This window comes from Podarcis pityusensis (assembly GCF_964106645.2).
Source record: "Podarcis pityusensis genome assembly, chromosome: 16".
In the NCBI taxonomy this organism is placed as follows: Eukaryota; Metazoa; Chordata; class Lepidosauria; order Squamata; family Lacertidae; genus Podarcis; species Podarcis pityusensis.
The window spans coordinates 21,168,175-21,185,603 of record NC_138041.1 but is presented as its reverse complement, the minus strand read 5'-3'; the positions used below and the strand labels follow the sequence as shown (position 1 = coordinate 21,185,603).

The window sequence follows — 17,429 nt, the reverse complement described above, 5'->3', positions numbered from 1 at the left end:
CTTGGTGCTGAACATCTCTGCCCTTTTCAAAGCAGGCTGCAGAAGAACTCCCGATGACCGTCCTGGCTGGATCTCCCTCTTCACTCCTTGTAAGATGCCTCCCTCCTCCGGCTCCTCCTTTCCCCAGCCAGGAAGCCGACAATGAAAATTCACACCTCCCGAGGAAATTATCTCCTCCTCGCTTAATTCTCAGGGCCGCAAGAGCTGCCTGGACAAGCCTGTGCAAGAGAGAGTGGTGGCAAACCATCCCCCGCTTCTTCTTCCTTTTTTTTTTTAAAAAAAAGGAGGGGAGGGAGCGAATCTTTCAAGGAGAAAATCCCCCACTGGCTCCACAAGGCAGAGGTGGGAATGAGATGCAGCTGTCTCTGGTGGGGCCCAGTGAGAGCTGCCGATTTCACGCTTCTGGATGCAGTAACTGGATTCGAAAGACGGCCAAGCGGATGCTCAAACGCCTCTCCTCTCCCAGCCCCTCAGTGGCTCAAAGAGCGTTATCAAATGGGGAGCAGCCTCTCCTCCCCACACCGCAAGGAGTGAAGGGCACCCATTGCAGCTGGACCACAGCCAAGAAGCCACAGCCAGCTTCCTGGAGAGATGAGCTAAGCTGTTTTTGTTCCTATCAGATTATTATTATTATTATTATTATTATTATTATTATTATTATATCCCAAGGTGGTACACACAATTCTTCTCCTCATTTTATCCTCACCACAACCCTGTGAGGTAGGTTAGGCTGAGAGAAGGCGACTGGCCCAAGGACACCCACTGAGCTTCATGCCCAATTGGGGTTTGAACCCTGGTCTCCCAAGTCCTAGTCCAGCACTCTAACCCAGGCTTCCTCAACCTCAGCCCTCCAGATGTTTTTGGCCTACAACTCCCTTGATCCCTAGCTAGCAGGACCAGTGGTCAGGGATGACAGGAACTGTAGTCTCAAAACATCTGGAGGGCTGAGGTTGAGGAAGCCTGCTCTAACCACTACACGCCATGGGCTCCTGTTAATGCAGGTGGTGGTGGTGGGAATGTTTTGCACTCCGGACGTTGTGGAACCTTTGGCGCACCAAGCTTGCTAAGGGGTTTCTGGGAGTTGTAGTTCCACAACATCCAGAACCAACTGTTCTCCACACCTGCATCAGCGCCAGACATTTACAGCTCTCTTATCCCATAGTCACAGATTCCCACAGAGAATCCTGGGAGATGTAGTTTGTGAGGGATTCTTGAGAGCTGTTAGGAGACCCATATTCCCCTAACAAGAGGCACCATTTCCAGAGTTCCCTGGCAAGAGGGGCGGACTGTCAAATCACTCTAATATTGTGTGTGTGCTTTCCAAAGGCGGCCGGTTGCGAAATGCAGAAACAGGATACTGGACTGAGTGAGCCACCGGCTTCATCCAGGACAGCTTGCCTTGCCTATCTTTGGGTGAATTTCTCCAGCTGAACCCATCTCCCATTTTGGACTCTTCTGCAGGGAGACTTTCCGTGATGGAAGGTTGCAGCATTTGGGACTTTTGAGTTCAGAGGAAAAGCAAGGGAGAGGTGACCTGGTTAGACAGTAATAAAATTATGCATACTATGGAAAAAGTGGGTGGAGAACAGTTTCCTTTCTTTCTCTCCTAATGCTAGAACTCATAGATAACCCATGAAGATGAATGTTGGAAGAACGTTGGAGCAATTTCTTCTCACAGCACATAGCTAAACTGTGGAACTCCCTCCCACAGGATACAGTGATGGTCACCGGGAGATGGCTTTAAGAGAGGACTGGACAGGTTCATGGAGGAGAAGGCTGTTGATGACTACTAGCCCGGATGGCTATGCTCTGCCTCCATAGCTGGAGATAGTAAAATGCTTCTGAACACCACTTGCTGGAAACCACCAGAGGGGAGAGGGCTTTTGAGCTCAGGTCCTGCTTGTGGGTTACCAAAGGCATCTGGTTGGACCCCACGAGAGAACAGGATGCTGGACTAGATGGGCCATTGGCCTGATCCAGCAGGTTCTTCTTAATGTTTTAATCTATTCTGGTGCCCTGCACAACTCTGGTGCTTCCAACCCTACCAGGATTCCTATTTTTGCTCTTACATCCCTGGCTGCAAATGCTGGGAAACTGGAGGGAGAGCAAAATAATGGAATAGTGAACACTAGATGGGAGTAAGACAGAGAAACCAGGCAGTGGGAACAAAGAATAGGTTGTTTTATATTAGGACGTGTTCCTTAGAAATAAGTTATGTACACATTTTCTCTCTTTCAAAACTATACAAGTTATTAAGGAAGGGCAAAAACTGAACTGCTGATAGCTTTTTCTTCCTTTTGTTGATTCATCACGCCGAGTTGTTGCTTTTCCTAGCCAGGAATCGGCAGACGAATAAAAGTGATGAGTGCCATCGCTTCGAAGCTGCTTGTTCAAAGGACTCTCCTCTTCGGGGTTCACGGGACAGATCCACTTGGCTTCGAGGAGGGACCAGAACCCCCTTGTTGTTCTCTCGGCCATGACTCAGTTCTGAACTGGGGCTGGCGGGGGAGAGAAAAGATACAGAGTGTTACGTGGGTGGCTTGATCCTTGGAAGGGAGCATTCTGCCCAGCAGAACTTGAGCACCAGGGAAGGACCTGAGGAAGATCACGTAATTAGGACATACTGAGCCAATACCGCAGAGGAGGCTGGTTCATTCTGGCAAATGGGGGCGCTGCCCCTCCAATTTCACGCTGCCCCCAGCCCACCCCACCTTGCCTGCCTTCTTATTTACAGCTCTTCCAAGGGGTGGCACTGCTTGCCTCCTGCTCTTCCGTCTTAGGCCTCATTCACACCAAATGTTTAAAGCAGTGAGATACCACTTTGAACAGCCATGGCTCCCTCCATAGAATCTTGGGAGCTATCCAGGGTGCTGAAAGTTGCTAGGGGACCTCCCCATCACCATTCCCCTTCCAGAGCTACGCTTTCCAGAATTCTCTGGGAACAGGGAATGAAGGTGCAGCCAGACTGTTAAGGGGTCACGTAACAAGCACCCTTAAGCCTCTATCCCTCTTCCCAGGGAACTTTGGGAACTGTAGCTGTAGGAGAGGAATAGGGGTCTCTCAACAACTCAGTATCCTTGACAACGCCCTGTTTCCCCAATCGTATGGCACGAATGTGGCTTTAGTGCTGCCCCTTGCAAGGAGGAGGATGGAGACGAAGCTGGAATTTGTTGGCGCCGCCTCTCAATGGCTCAGGCTCCGCCTACGGCGTGGGCTCCCCATGTTCCGCCCCACTGGACTCGACAGGCACCTGTCGCCTCTGAAGCACACTGCAGCCGAGAAGGTTCGGACAGACAGAGAAAGCAGTTCCGCAGATGCAGATCTAGGTGCCTGCAAACTATAAATGTGAAATAATTGGTTTGAGGGCCATTGGCTCTGCAATGGCATCCGGCAGAGCCCACCGCCCCACAATTCTCCCCCCCTCCCCACCCAGCAAGAATTGAAGAGCTTGGGGAGAGAAGAAAGTAAAGAAGGAAAGAGGGGAACGCAATCCCATCTGGGCAATGCATCACGCTGAAAACGGCGCCCCGCATTAAAAATTCACCAGCCAGTGAATTTTCAAGGGATTTGTAGTAATTAGATGACAAAATGCTGGCAAATCTCAAGCTTGCCGAAGATGTTACTGAGGGGTCAAAGACTCGACACTTTTGGCTGGGTAATTTGTAAGTGTCAATCACGCTCAGCCATCAGAGGGAGAGGCAAAGCTCTGGCGGCTGAATTCCAACTAAGTCCAAGGCTCCCAGCCCTTTAGTCACCCTCTCCCCTCCACTCTGCCTCCTCCCCGAATAATCTCAGAGGCCTGCATGCAAATGCAGAGGCTTCTCCTTCCCCTCTCAGACTTAATTCATTTATTTATACCCAGCGCCTCCAGAAGGAGAGAGTGCAAATTCCCTGTCTACATATACCAACGATGCGCGCACGCATATTCTGCGGGGATTTGCTCCCGCAAGAGGGCCACCAACTTGGGAGAGGATTAGCACAGGTTCATGGGGGGTAGGGCTACCAATGGCTGCCGGCCAGGATGGCTGTCTTTTGCCCCAGCTGTCGCGAGGCAGTTTGGCTCCAAATGCAATAAACCAATAACAAAAAGCTTCCCATAGGGGCACCTGGTTGTCCACAGTGAGAACAGGATGCCGGATGAGATGGGCTGTTGGCAGGGATTGGGAAATCTCTGACCCTCCAGACATTGTTGGACTCCCAACTCCCATCAGCCCCAGCCAGCATGACCAACTGCCAGAGATGGTGGGAGCTGTGATCTAACAGCATCACTGGTTCCACAACCCAGTCTTACATTCTTAGGCACCCAGACTAGACTACTGCAATGTGCTCTGTGTGGGGCTGGCTTTGAAGACTGTTTTTGAAACTGCCAGTGGCCATGGATGATGGAAGATGTAGTTCTGCAACATATCTGGGGATAAAAGCTAAATCTTTGAGCTTTTCTTCTTTTTTTAAAAAAAGTACAGCCAAAATAAATTGAGAGTAGCTTGCATGGTACTCTGAAGATTGCCATGAGGAGTGCATTCTCAGTTAATGCCAAGTTTCCCACTTAATGCCAAGGTGTGGCACCTATGCTTGACTCTTCCTCTGGTCTGGGACTCTTCCCACTGTCTGAGATTGCTGGACATGCTGGCTGGAGTTGATGGGAGTTGGGATCCACCAACACCTAGAGAGCCACAGGTTCCTTATCCTTGCCTTAAGTCAGGGGGATAGGGAACACTGGGGTCTTCCCAGTAGTGATGTATGGAAGTGAGAGCTGGACCATAAAGAAGGCTGATCGCCGAAGCATTGATGCTTTTGAATTATGGTGCTGGAGGAGACTCTTGAGAGTCCCATGGACTGCAAAAAGATCAAACCTATCCATTCTTAAGGAAATCAGCCCTGAGTGCTCACTGGAAGGACAGATCCTGAAGCTGAGGCTCCAATACTTTGACCACCTCACGAGAAGAGAAGACTCCCTGGAAAAGACCCTGATGTTGGGAAAGATGGAGGGCACAAGGAGAAGGGGATGACAGAGGATGAGATGGCTGGATAGTGTTCTTGAAGCTACCAGCATGAGTTTGACCAAACTGTGGGAGGCAGTGGAAGACAGGAGTGCCTGGCGTGCTCTGGTCCATGGGGTCACGAAGAGTCGGACACGACTAAACAACAACAACCACCACCTTATACTGAGTCAGGCCATTGGCCTATCCAGGTCAGTATTACCTGCACCTCAGAAGGTGGCAGGCTCTCCTTCACCAGAGGCTTTTAAACTGAGGTTGGATGGCCATTGGTTGGGGATTTTTCAGTTGCCATTCCTACTACCACAGGGGGTTGGACAAGATGAGCCTTGGAGATACCTTCCACCTCTACAGTTCTGTGATTCTGTGAGAGCGGACGTTGCTGTGACTCAGCTGAGCAGGCAGCGGCGAGAGCCAGGAAGAAGTTAACCAGGGCCCCAGGCGCCAAATGGGAAGCCCCCGCCAAGGCTGCTAAGCTGTCAGCCTGCCAGCCTTGCTCTCTCCTCCGTCTGCTAACAGAGATGCCTATTATTTTGCTGGCACCCTGGCCCTGGTTTGCATATTTCACTGATTCAGGTCACATCGCCGTACACACACATGCCACAGCCAACGTCTGTTGATATTCTCGGTCTCTCGCCCAGCTCCAGTTTGAGGTGAAAGCCTTCCTTATTAGCCAATTTGGATACCCATTTACTGTGAATTGCTCAGCCTGATTATTATTCATGAATGGATAAATCTGAAATCTCAGCTCCCTGCTACGCCATTTCTCCCTCTCCTGAATGAATACGCTTGGAGGGGAAAAACAGGGAGGCAGAAGTGCCGCTCGTTCTCCGGGGCGCAAGGGAGGAGGATGGCTTCTTCCCTGCATCCCCAAATGGGGGGGGGGGGGCATTAAACCATATGGGATCCGATGCCCCCCCCCCACTGAGAAACACGTGGATTTTTAACCCCCACCCCTAAATGTAAAGGGAAGCGGCATGGCAAAATGCATGTTTGCTCCTAACTTGGCAGCAAGGGCAAAGGAGCTTCCTGGATATATAACCCGAGGTTTGGAAATGAAGGTACTGTCTCTGCGCACCTGATGCCTCCCTGCAGGAAGCACAGGCAGCTGGCCTGTAATCCAATTAACACAGCCCCTTGTTTAAACTTCCCGCTTCTCTCCCCCGCCTTTATGTTTTTTGAAAGGACAACCTAAGACATGGCCATCCTCAAAAGGACCACCTGAGGCGCCTCGGACTCCCATCGCAGAGGTTGTGTGTGTGATGCGTGCTGAGCCTGCCCTCTGATTTTTCGAGTCAAGGTGTTGGTGTTAACTTTCCAAATACCAGGAAGGGGATCCTCAGGCCTATTACAGTCATACCTTGGATCCCGAACACTTTGCAAGTTGAACGTTTTGGCTCCCAAATGCCGCAAACCCGGAAGTGAGTGTTCCAGTTTGCAAACGTTCTTTGGAACCCTAACGTCCAATGCGGGTTCCATAGCTTCCGATTGGCTGCAGGAGCTTCTGGCAGCCAATCAGAAGCCGCACTTTTGTTTCTGAACGTTTTGGAAGTCGGAACGGACTTCCGGAATGGATTTGACTTCCAAGGTATGACTGTATTATCCTCAGGCTTGTTTCTGCTGCTGCTCCTGTTATGCCTGAACAGGACTCAAGACAGCTAACAGGTAAAACAGGAACAGCTAAAACACTGGGGGGGGGGGGGAGAAGCAAACATTTTAAAAAACCTAAACATTAATGAAGTCAGAACTCTCTCTCTTTCTGATTTATTAAAACATAGATAATTACAATAAAAACAACACAGCACCAGCCCTTTCCTTAGAAGAGCAAGTTCTCCAAAGCCTGCTGCAATAAAAAAAGTCTTCACCTGGCAGCAGAAGGACAAAGAGGGAGCCAGTCTGACTTCCCTAGAGAGGGAGTTCCACAATCTGCGAGCAGTCACCGTGAAGGCCCTGTCCTGCAGAAACCATGAGCCTGCCTGTGAGGGTGGCGGGATACAGCCCTCCAGGCCTCTCTAACTGGCCATTGGAACTCTCCCCAGGACATACCCCATCTCCCCAGACCCCATACATTTTCCCAGCTTTGCTTTCTATCCCCTGTTAGTAAGAAGGTAAGAAGAGCCTGCTGGATGAGGCCAATGGCTCAGCAAGTCCAGCATCCTGCTCTCTCAGTGGGCCCAGAAAATGCCTTTGGGGGCCCACAAGCAAGACCCAAGCACAAGAGCATCCTCCCCTTCCTGTGGTTTCCAGCAACAGGTGTTCATAAACCTCTGGCCATGAAGGCCAAGCACAGCCATCATGGCCGGTCACCACGGATAGCCTTGCTCTCTATGAATTTGTCCAATCCTCTTTAAAACCATCTAAGTGGGTACTCCTGTAGGAGTGAGTTCCGCAGATTAACTATGAATGAAGCAGTCCTTTCTTTTATCTGTCCTGAACCTTCCGACACTCAGCTTAATCAAACATCCACGAGTTCTACTGTTATGAGAGAGGGAGAGAAAAACTTTTTCTCTACCACTTTTTCAAACCTTGCTGGGTTGTGTCCTGGCTTAGCTGGATGGAGAATGGAGAGAGAGAGAGAGAGAGAGAGAGAGAGAGAGACAGAGGAATGTGTACAGAAGCCAGTCAACTGTACAAAGGGGGCAACAAGCGCATTATTTGCTTTGCACACTTTTGCCTATGGCTATGCCCACCAATAAGGGACGCGGGTGGCGCTGTGGGTTAAACCACAGAGCCTAGGGCTTGCCGATCAGAAGGTCAGTAGTTCGAATCCCCATGACAGGGTGAGCTCCTGTTGCTCGGTCCCTGCTCCTGCCAACCTAGCAGTTCGAAAGCATGTCAAAGTGCAAGTAGATAAATAGGTACTGCTCTGGTGGGAAGGTAAATGGCGTTTCTGTGTGCTGCTCTGGTTCGCCAGAAGCGGCTTAGTCATGCTGGCCACATGACCCAGAAGCTGTACGCCGGCTCCCTCGGCCAGTAAAGCGAGATGAGCGCCGCAACCCCAGAGTCGGCCACGACTGGACCTAATGGTCAGGGGTCCCTTTACCTTTATGCCCACCAATGCAGGCGCCTTGCCGCTTACTTGAGCTACTGACCTTCCCCACTGATCCCCAACTGCCTCCTCCATTGACCAAGCAGCAAGTAGGTGGGAAAAGATCTCTCTCCGCCTGAGGCTCTGGAGAGCCACAGACAGTCAGGCTTAAGACGAGCCCTGCAGGATCAGGCCCAAGGCTCATCTGGTTCCAGCATCCTCTTCTCACCGTGCCCAACCAGATGCCCTTGGGGAAACCCTTGAGCAGGACCCGGGAGCAACAGCGCTCTCCCCACTTGCGATCCCCAGCAACCGCTGCTCAGAGGCATGCAGCCTCTCTCGGTGGATGCAGAACATAGTAGATGGGGCTAGTAGTCATCATAGATAGCCTCCTCCTCCATGAATTTGTCTAATCCTGTTTTAAAGCCACTCAAGTTGATGGCCATCACTGTCTCCCCTGGGAGTTTCATTGTCCATGAGTCCTAATGTTATGCAAGAGGGAGGAAAGCTTTGCCCTATCCCACCTTCTCTGCACCAGGCACCACGGGATTAAAGACCACCTGAAGATGGTTCAGAAACTTCAGCAAATTTTGGCAGCCCAGTTGCTCACTGGACATGCTTGGACTGCAATGATATAGCCCCTAACGAACAACTGCCATCATCCGATAATCACGAGTCCTTCCCTGGCTGATGAACAAAAAAAGTTAACTCCTCGACCTCCACCACATCTTTCCCACCTCCGGAACCCAGACATCAGAAGGCAGCCCTGTGGAGGAAAGTTTTTAATGCCTGATGTTTCGCGGTGCTTTTATGTTTTGCTGGAAGCCTCCCAGAGTGGCTGGGGCAACCCAGTAAGATGGGCGGTGTATAAATAATGAAATTATTATTATTATTATTATTATTAATCTTCCGTTGTGTTTTATCTTCCTGCTCGTCTCACTGAAAACAGGAGGGAGGATTTTTAATAACTCCAGAGGTCCGTTAACAACAGGCAGATATAAGTCTAAAAAGCTCCTTTATTCTGGATTGCCTCAAGCAGGTGTGGGGAACCTTTAGTTCTCCAGATATCTCTTCCAAACGTAGCAATAACCCTTTTCTTTTGAGTAATTAATAACACAACAATCATTGAAACAAACAACCCAACTGGAGTGTAAAATGTGAAGGGGCAGGATCCAGCCTTCCAGATATATAAAAGTGAATTATTATTATTATTATTATTATTATTATTTTAATAATAATAACAACAACAACCTGCACTGCCACAGTGTAATCTTCAATACAAGAAGAAAAACAGCCAACCAGCCACTGCTCTACTACTTAAAACTCTTAATTAAGATTGAAGTTTCACCCACTCTGGTGTAATTAATGAATTAACTTGCAATTCCCTCCCCCACCACTAAATTCAGTGTGATTAGAATATTTCAGAGGAGGAGGAGCAGGAGCAGCATTTATTTATTTATTTAAACCCGCCCTGCCCCCCCCCCCGCACACCGCCCCCAAAACTCATCACGGAGGCCAGAGTCTCCTTTTGACGGAGAAACTGCCAACAAGTGGTCCTTGCAGCTGTGTGTGCAATTGTCCATCAGAAGAGATTCCTTTTATACTCGTAACATTATTAGGACAAAACAAAACACTTTTTTAAAAAAGCTCCAAACAAACCCCTGGTGAAAGGAGATAAACATCATTATTGGGGGGGGGTGTTGTGTGGTTTGAGATATTAAAAGTCTTCATCAAGGCTGGAAAGGGGGTGTGCGTGTGGAAAAAAAACCAAACCCAATCGCGTGCTGCGGGTGGGGAGGGGGGGGAAATGGTTAAATTGATTTTCATAAAAATGCAAACTTCAGAAAGCGCTCTCTGTTCTCTTCAACCCCTCCCTCCTCACCCCCCCCCATCCCAACCTCTGGTGCCTTTGAACATCTGACTGGCAAGCATTTCATATTTCAATCTCAGCAGAACAAATTGAATTAGATGTTGAAACCAAGCTCGCCTCTGTACGCGAAAGCCTACCTGCTCTGCCTGCACTAATCCTTTGCCTTGGTACTGCAGGGGAGGCAGCTGGGGGGGGCGAGGAATCCACCCTGCTATGGAAGACGGTATGAGGAGGGGAGGTACATGCTGCCTGTGGCTGAACACTTTTGCTGCATGCTTGTTAGGGGTGTCCGTCTCGCTCGTTATTATCCATGAGCGTCACTTGCAGCTGGGAGTGCTGGAGTAGGAGGCCGGGAGGCCAACAGTAGGTGGCGCCAGAGCCAATGACAGGCAGAGCCAAATCAATCCTAGATGGGTTGCCTACATTTGTATCTCCAAGGTAGCGTACATGGTTCTCTCTCCCCCTCCTCATTTAATCCCCACAACAAGCCTGTGGGGTAGGCTAGGCTGAGAGGCAGGCAGGGACTGGCCCCCTCCCCAAGGTCCCCTAAGAGAGCTTCATGGCCAAGAGGGGATTCAAATGCTCTCTGAGGCACTAATAGACCACTCTCCACTCTTGTCATTTATATGGGAGCCAGGGCTAGGCGATATCTGGTTTTCAACATCGTGATATATCACCAGCTGAACATTGCGATATACTGATATATCACGATGTCTGAAATAAGGATGGAGCTATGTAGAGGCAGTGGCTGGCTTCATGGTTTTTGCATCAAACACACACACACACACCACGATTCGCAATATACTGCCAGGTCAAAAATTATGAAACCAGTATCACAATATGGACTTGAAACTTTTTTTGAACTATCTATTGATAACATCGCCCAGCCCTAAGGGGTGCATTCATTTCAGTACATGATTCTCAGTGAAGAATTGCCACCAACACCAGCTGAAGATTGATCTACGTTACATAGTGTGTTGACCAGAGTTGGCCACCGTGGTCCCCCCCGGATGACTCCAACTCCTATCATCCTTGACCATTAGGGCTGATGGGAGCTAGAGTCAAATGACACTTGGAAGGCACCATGTTGGCTGCTCCTGGTGTAAACCCAGAGGGAGGGAGGTCAACAGTAGGTGGCGCCAAAGCCAATGACAGGCACAGGGAATGAAATTCTAGTTTTGTCCCCATCCTCCTCCTCCTCCCCTCCCTGCTGAATTATACACCTCCTGGACTGCTTGCAAGTAAGAAGGCAGGCAGTCTCTTGGGAGTTGGATGTCCCTGATCTAAACCAAGGAAACATTTTGTCCCCAGAAGTGGAAATAATTATCCCAGCTGTTTGGGGGAGGAAAAGATATTTTACATACACTTGGCAAACAAAGCAGGCTTCGCTGAGAAGCGAGCAAACTCTGTCCTTAAGAAACAAGAAGGTTAAGGTTCATAATGCATGTTGGTGCAGAAACGGTTTTAGACCCAGTCTGTAGGTGAATGTTTAGGGGACACGGGTGGTGCTGTGGTCTAAACCACAGAGCCTAGGACTTGCCGATCAGAAGGTCGGCGGTTCGAATCCCCATGACAGAGTGAGCTCCCGTTGCTCGGTCCCAGCTCCTGCCAACCTAGCAGTTCGAAAGCACGTCAAAGTGCAAGTAGATAAATAGGTACCGTTCCAGCGGGAAGGTAAAAGGCGTTTCCATGCGCTGCTCTGGTTCGCCAGAAGCAGCTTAGTCCTGCTGGCCACATGACCCGGAAGCTGTACGCCGGCTCCCTCGGCCAATAAAGCGAAATGAGCACCGCAACCCCAGAGTCGTCTGCAACTGGACCTAACGGTCAGGCGTACCTTTACCTTTAGGGGAATGTTGGATCAGCCTGGGTCACCCCATCCATAAATACATAAGCAGAGCTCTGCTGGATCAGGCCAATGGCCCATCTAGTCTGGCATCCTCTTCTCACAGTGGCCAACCAGACGCTTGTTGCAGGATTTGAGCACAAGAGCCCTCTCCCCTCCTGTGGTTTCCAGCAAGTTGCGTTCAGAAGCATCACTGCTTCCGACTCCTGCATTCTCTGGCTGCTGTCAAGGTATCTCTCCCTCTGCGATGGTTCAGAGTTTCCCCACCTCTCCCCTTTTGAGCCGCAGAGGTGCCATCACTGATCTGCATGGAAGACGGTCACAGATAACCTGCAATGGTGCGAGGAGCCCCCCAGCCAGCACCCAAATTACCCGAGACGATGTGCTCTCCCTCCCTCCTGCTCCTGGCCTATTGCTGCGCAGCACTCTTGCTGACGGGCCAAGCAGTGGGGCGGCCACAACTCACTCCCCACCCCCCGGCAGATTACTGGGCTTTTTTTTTTGGAGACCCCTCGGCGGCGGGGAAGCCTCTCAAGTGGCAGCTCAGGGCTCCATCTGGCCAACAATTGCCTCTCAAATACACCTGCCTCCTTGGTGGGAGGCATCGGGGGGCTCTCGTGATGAAAGAGAAGCTGCCGGCTAATCCCCGCCAGGTTAAGTCGCAGCCACCTTCCCACTGCGCTTCTGGAATAAGCACAGGGCCTCTGGAAGAGCTCTTAATTTCAGGGTGCCTCTGGATGCCTCTGACTCTGACATCTTCCTCTGGAGAGCACAGCTTGGATTCGGGGAGGGGGGGTGGGAAGAGAGGGGAGGGCGGGCAGCAGCCAATCTCGATGAGGGCCAGCGCTCAATGCCAGCAACAGCAGTAGCAGCCAGAGGGAAGGCTTGGGGAACGTCCGGGATGGCCAAAGATCCGAGAGCAAAACACTGCCTTCTGGCCTGTGAGGAGGCTTCAGTGAATGAAGGCATGTCTTTCACCATGTGCCCAATCAGTGGCCCAGATTGTGAGGCTTGCCCACATGGGCGTAGCCAGGGGGGTAGAGCTGCCCCCTCTCCAAATCAAGTACAGTGGTACCTCAGGTTACAGATGCTTCAGGTTACAGACGCTTCAGGTTACAGACTCTGCTAACCCAGGAATAGTACCTCAGGTTAAGAACTTTGCTTCAGGATGAGAACAGAAATCACGCGGCAGTGGCAGCGGGAGGCCCCATTAGCTAAAGTGGTACCTCAGCTTAAGAACAGTTTCAGGTTAAGAATGGACCTCCAGAACGAATTAAGTTCTTAACCCAAGGTATCACTGTAAATCAATAAAAATACTTAACTAACTGACCAACCGAGTCGCAGATAGCTCGGTTCTGCCCCCCACACCAAAGTCCTGCCCTCCCCTATCATATATCCTGGCTATGCCCATGCTTGCTCACAAGTCATGGTTCTGCAGCAGTCCAGGATGAAATGGCAAGATTTGGGACAGGCAAAAGCAGGAATTTCTTCATGCACTGCACAGTTAAACTGTGGAACTCACTCCCACAGGAGGCAGTGACAACCAACACTTTGCAGGGCTCTCTCTGCCTCCACCGTCGGAGGCAGCGATGCTTCTGAATGCCAGATGTTGGAAACCACAGGAGGGGAGGGGCTCTTGTGCTCAGATCCTGCTTGCTGGTTTCCCAGAAAAGGCATCTGGTTGGCCATTGTGAGAACAGGATGCAGGACTTGATGGGCCGCTGGCCTGATCCAGAAAGTTCTTCCTATGTTCGATATTTATTGAATTTACACCCTGCCCTTCCGCCACAAGGAGGCAAACAGGCACACAATTCAAAAGCAAAAGCAACCTGAAACAGCTAAGACGTTATAACTTAAGACATCTAAATATGGTAGAGGAGGACAGCGCTCCCCAAACTTTGCAGCCCCCCTTAGGGTGGGGTGGGGGAATGAGGGAAAACAGCAAGCATGACTTCCAGAATCCAGGTCCTTCGTTTTAGAGAGAAGGAACGGTTTCTTCTGCTTTCTTCAATTGTTGTCGATCAGAGGAGCTTGGCCCACTAGGGGGAAATTGGACAATGCCTCACCACATTCAGACTGTCCTCAACCAGCCCCCACTTGCCTGCCTTCTTAACTGCTACCAGTCCTGGGGGCAGGCTTATTATTTCTTGAATTTATATACCACCCTATACCTGGAGGTCTCGGCGGTTTCGGAGGTGTCAAGGCTGTTAGCTTCCTCCTCCTTAATCTCCGTATTCTCCTTTTTTAATTCAACAGGGAGAAGGATATGGGGACTAAACTAGGACCCGCTCTGGCTATTGTTGGCTCTAGCCCCACCTACTGGTGGCCTTCCTCCCTTCTGCCCAATCGGAATCATCCGCCACTGCCTGTAAGTCTGAGGTGCCCTACTTTAAGCTGAAGCCCTGTTGCTCCAGGTCAAAGGCATCCTTCCAAAAATGGCTGGCTCTCAGGACTCTCTCCTCTGCCATCCTTTGTACTTGCCCAAATCCACTTTCGCCCCTGGTCCTGTCCGCCTCCCCAAAGGTTGCCCACAGGGGGACGCAGCCCTTGGGCTTCAAAAAGACTGTTGACCTATTAGCAACATTATCTGCCACCTTCCCTCCAGGAGCTTAATCTGACGTTCAAGATTCCTCTCCCCTGCATCTTTATATTTCACAATGACCCTATGAGGTAGGTTAGGCTGAGGGGCTGAGACTGTGGCCTCCAGGTCACCCAGCGTGCTTCACGGATGAGCGGGGACTTGAACGCTAGTCTCCCAAGGTCCTAGTCCAGCACTATGACAACTACACCTTACTTCACCCACCCAGCCTTAGTGGAATAGGAACAAAAGAGGTTTACAACTGGATGGAGGATCCTCTCTTACGTCTTCTTTCAAATAACCTTTCCTGTTATCAAGTTAACAGTAGAGAGGAAGAAAGAGAGAGATACCTCCCCTTACCTCATCGTTCTGGGGCCAGTGGCATTAGCTGCTTTCCTCACCCCCTTCATCCTCCAGCTTCTCCAGGATTTCTTCCAGAGCAGCTGATCGCTTTGTTTTCTTTGCGGTCGGGGAATCTGCAAAGGGCCAAGCGAGAAAAAGTTGAGGTTGTGTTGAGGGGGAAGCAGGCAGCTGTCACTTCGTGCTCCCAGCGGCCAATCGGCATGAAGACATTTCACTGAGAATGTGTCCCACCTGAAACCTTGTTCTCTGGCAACACAAAGTTCGGTGGGTCAATTGTTTGGCTCAGTAGAAGACAGCTTCCTTTCTGTATGCTCTGCCAACGAGCTGTGGCTCTTCCCAATGGGGCACAACCCACCAGAATATTCTCCTGTGAAGATCCCCACCTCTGTTATGGATGTTTGGCAACTGTGACGTATGTAACATGACCTCTGGAACTTTTTATTCATTGAGGAGGTCATGATGTGCTAACTGGTCCTAAGCCCAACCCCAACCTTTTCTGTGTTTTATATTCTATGGATTTTCTAGCAAGAATCTCCAGAAGAGCACACATGGTTGCTTTCTCTGTCTTTCCCTCCCCCAGTGTGAACAAATGAATCAATTTATTTCGGTCGCTGACCAGAGTGTTCTCCCAATGAAACTCTTGGCAATTGCTTCTCCTCCGCAAGGGCAGCAAGGCGATGCCACTGCACAAAGACCGCCAGAAACCAAACCTGCCGCGGCGTAATGAGAGCGCGGTGGCGGCAGCTGATGGCAGTGGTGGGAAGAATGGGGAGCTGGTGTGTAGATGAAGGGAAATCCCCCGGGCAAGCGAGCCAGGCTGCCGCTCTAGATGCGGGAGAGGAAGCAGCTCCCCATCCCCCCCCCCGGATTCAGGTGGGGGTGGTGTCGGTAACATGGCAGGAACTGAGGCAGAAGGGTCACCAAGGCCGGTCCCCTCCTGCCGTGGCTCTCTCCGCAAGGCTGCTCCAACCAGCAACCAGAAAAGACCCTCCAGGCAGTAACAGATGCTGCCACTGCAGCCCAAACGTGGCCACCTCTGGGGCTGCGGAAGGGCAAGGCATGGTGGCTGCAGCCAAGGATATAAGGAAGGTCCCTGTGGGGTCAGGCCAGAGGCCCACCTAGCTGGCGCCCTGCCCACCAAGTGCCACGCGGGAGCTTGCAAACAGGCCACAAGGGCAAAGAGCTTATCCTGCAGAGACGGTGGCGTTCAGAGCTGCACTCTGCTTTTTCCTGACTCCGACGGCTACGCCCTGTTGGAGGCAGCAAATGCTTCTGAATACCAGCTGCTGGAGACCGCAGGAGGGGAGAGGGCTCTTGAGCTTGGGGGTCCTGCTTGGCGGCTTGCTACAGGCATCTGGTTGGCCACTGTGAGAACAGGATGCTGAACAAGATGGGCCACTGGTAGGATGCAACAGGCTCGTGCAATTCCACTGCAGCGCCGCACCCGGATTTCCCTGGCTGTGGCCTCGCGGTCCTGCCTTCATCTTTAGGTGGCTTTGCCAACTGCCTCAGAGCAGCCCATGAGGAGCATTTGAGATGCAGGAGGAAAGAATTGCTCCCCGCTCTGACTGCTCACTGCTATGAACTTGAAATATTTCGCTGGCACCGTGTATACTTTTCCCAAAGGGGTGGACATGACCTCTCAAAATCCCCACTTGCCGGAGGGGAAACTGAGGAAGGAGCTAACGAACCAGCTGGGTCGTAAAGCGGAAAAGAAGAGGAGACGTATTCCTGCCCCCTACACCTGACCAACAGCCATTAGTACCACAACCACATTGCAGAATAGCAATGTAGAGCCCCACTAAGTATAATTAACGCCCAAAGGAGGGCCTTCTGGTGGTTCCCTCGCTGCAAGAAGTGAAGTTACAAGGAACCAGGCAGAGGGCCTTCTCGGTAGTGGTGCCCGCCCTGTGGAACGCCCTTCCATGAGATGTCAAGGGAATAAGCAACTATCTGACGTTTAGAAGACATCTGAAGGCAGCCCTGTTTAGGGAAGTTTTTAATGACTGATGTTTTAATGTATTTTTAATCTTTGGTTGGAAGCCTCCCAGAGTGGCTGGGGAAACCCAGCCATATGGGCAGGGTAGAAATAAATTATTATTATTATTATTATTATTATTATTATTATTATTATTCTCCTCCTCCTCCTCCTCCTCCTCCTCCTCCTCCTCCTCCTCCTCTTAGCATCTCTTGCCTCACTGTGAAGCCTGGTTTTCTTGCCTTTTACCCCCGCCGTACTTTCCTCTGCTCACTCCGTCTCCATTTCCTTTTGTTTCTCAGCAGATTTTTCTTTACCCTTGTTCTCTACCAACACCTTAGAGCTTCTTCCTGCCTCTAGACTCTGAGAGCCGTCCCCTCCCTGCCCATCGTTTATTGCATGCTTTGCCCACATTCCATGACTGGCCCTTCCCCTGGAGACTGTTCGTCAGCATTCCGTGACCTCACACTATTTCAACCAATCCTGGGTGCTGGTGGGCAGAATAGGGGGAAATGAAGTCTCCCCACTCCTTCACCAAACTAAGTTTGATTTAACTTCTGCAGGGCAAGTGTCAGTCATGGAATGTGGAAAGAGAATGCAAGAGGTGGCAAACAGGCTTTGTTGGGGGAGCCTAGGGAAAGGAAGAAAAACTAAGAAGTTGGCAGAAGAATAAAGGGGAAAACACAAAGCCATATATATATATATTATACAGATATCTCCTTTACTATTTCCCAAACTCAGTGAAGGATCAAGTGAACAGCAGAGGCTCACT

General features: G+C 50.7%; 1 protein-coding gene across 1 annotated transcript in view; it reads right to left on the bottom strand.

Annotated features, from left to right (window-relative positions):
* Window positions 1–2,160: 2,160 nt before the first annotated feature.
* The window catches only part of RBM19 (RNA binding motif protein 19), a 103,829-nt gene continuing 88,560 nt past the window's right edge, over window positions 2,161–17,429 (bottom strand). The window contains exons 24-25 of the mRNA XM_080986223.1: window positions 14,677–14,792; window positions 2,161–2,498 (exon numbers count right to left, since the gene is read on the bottom strand). Coding sequence (XP_080842349.1) covers window positions 14,701–14,792 — 92 coding nt within the window. The 3' untranslated portion in view covers window positions 2,161–2,498; window positions 14,677–14,700. The remainder of the gene's footprint in view (window positions 2,499–14,676; window positions 14,793–17,429) is intronic.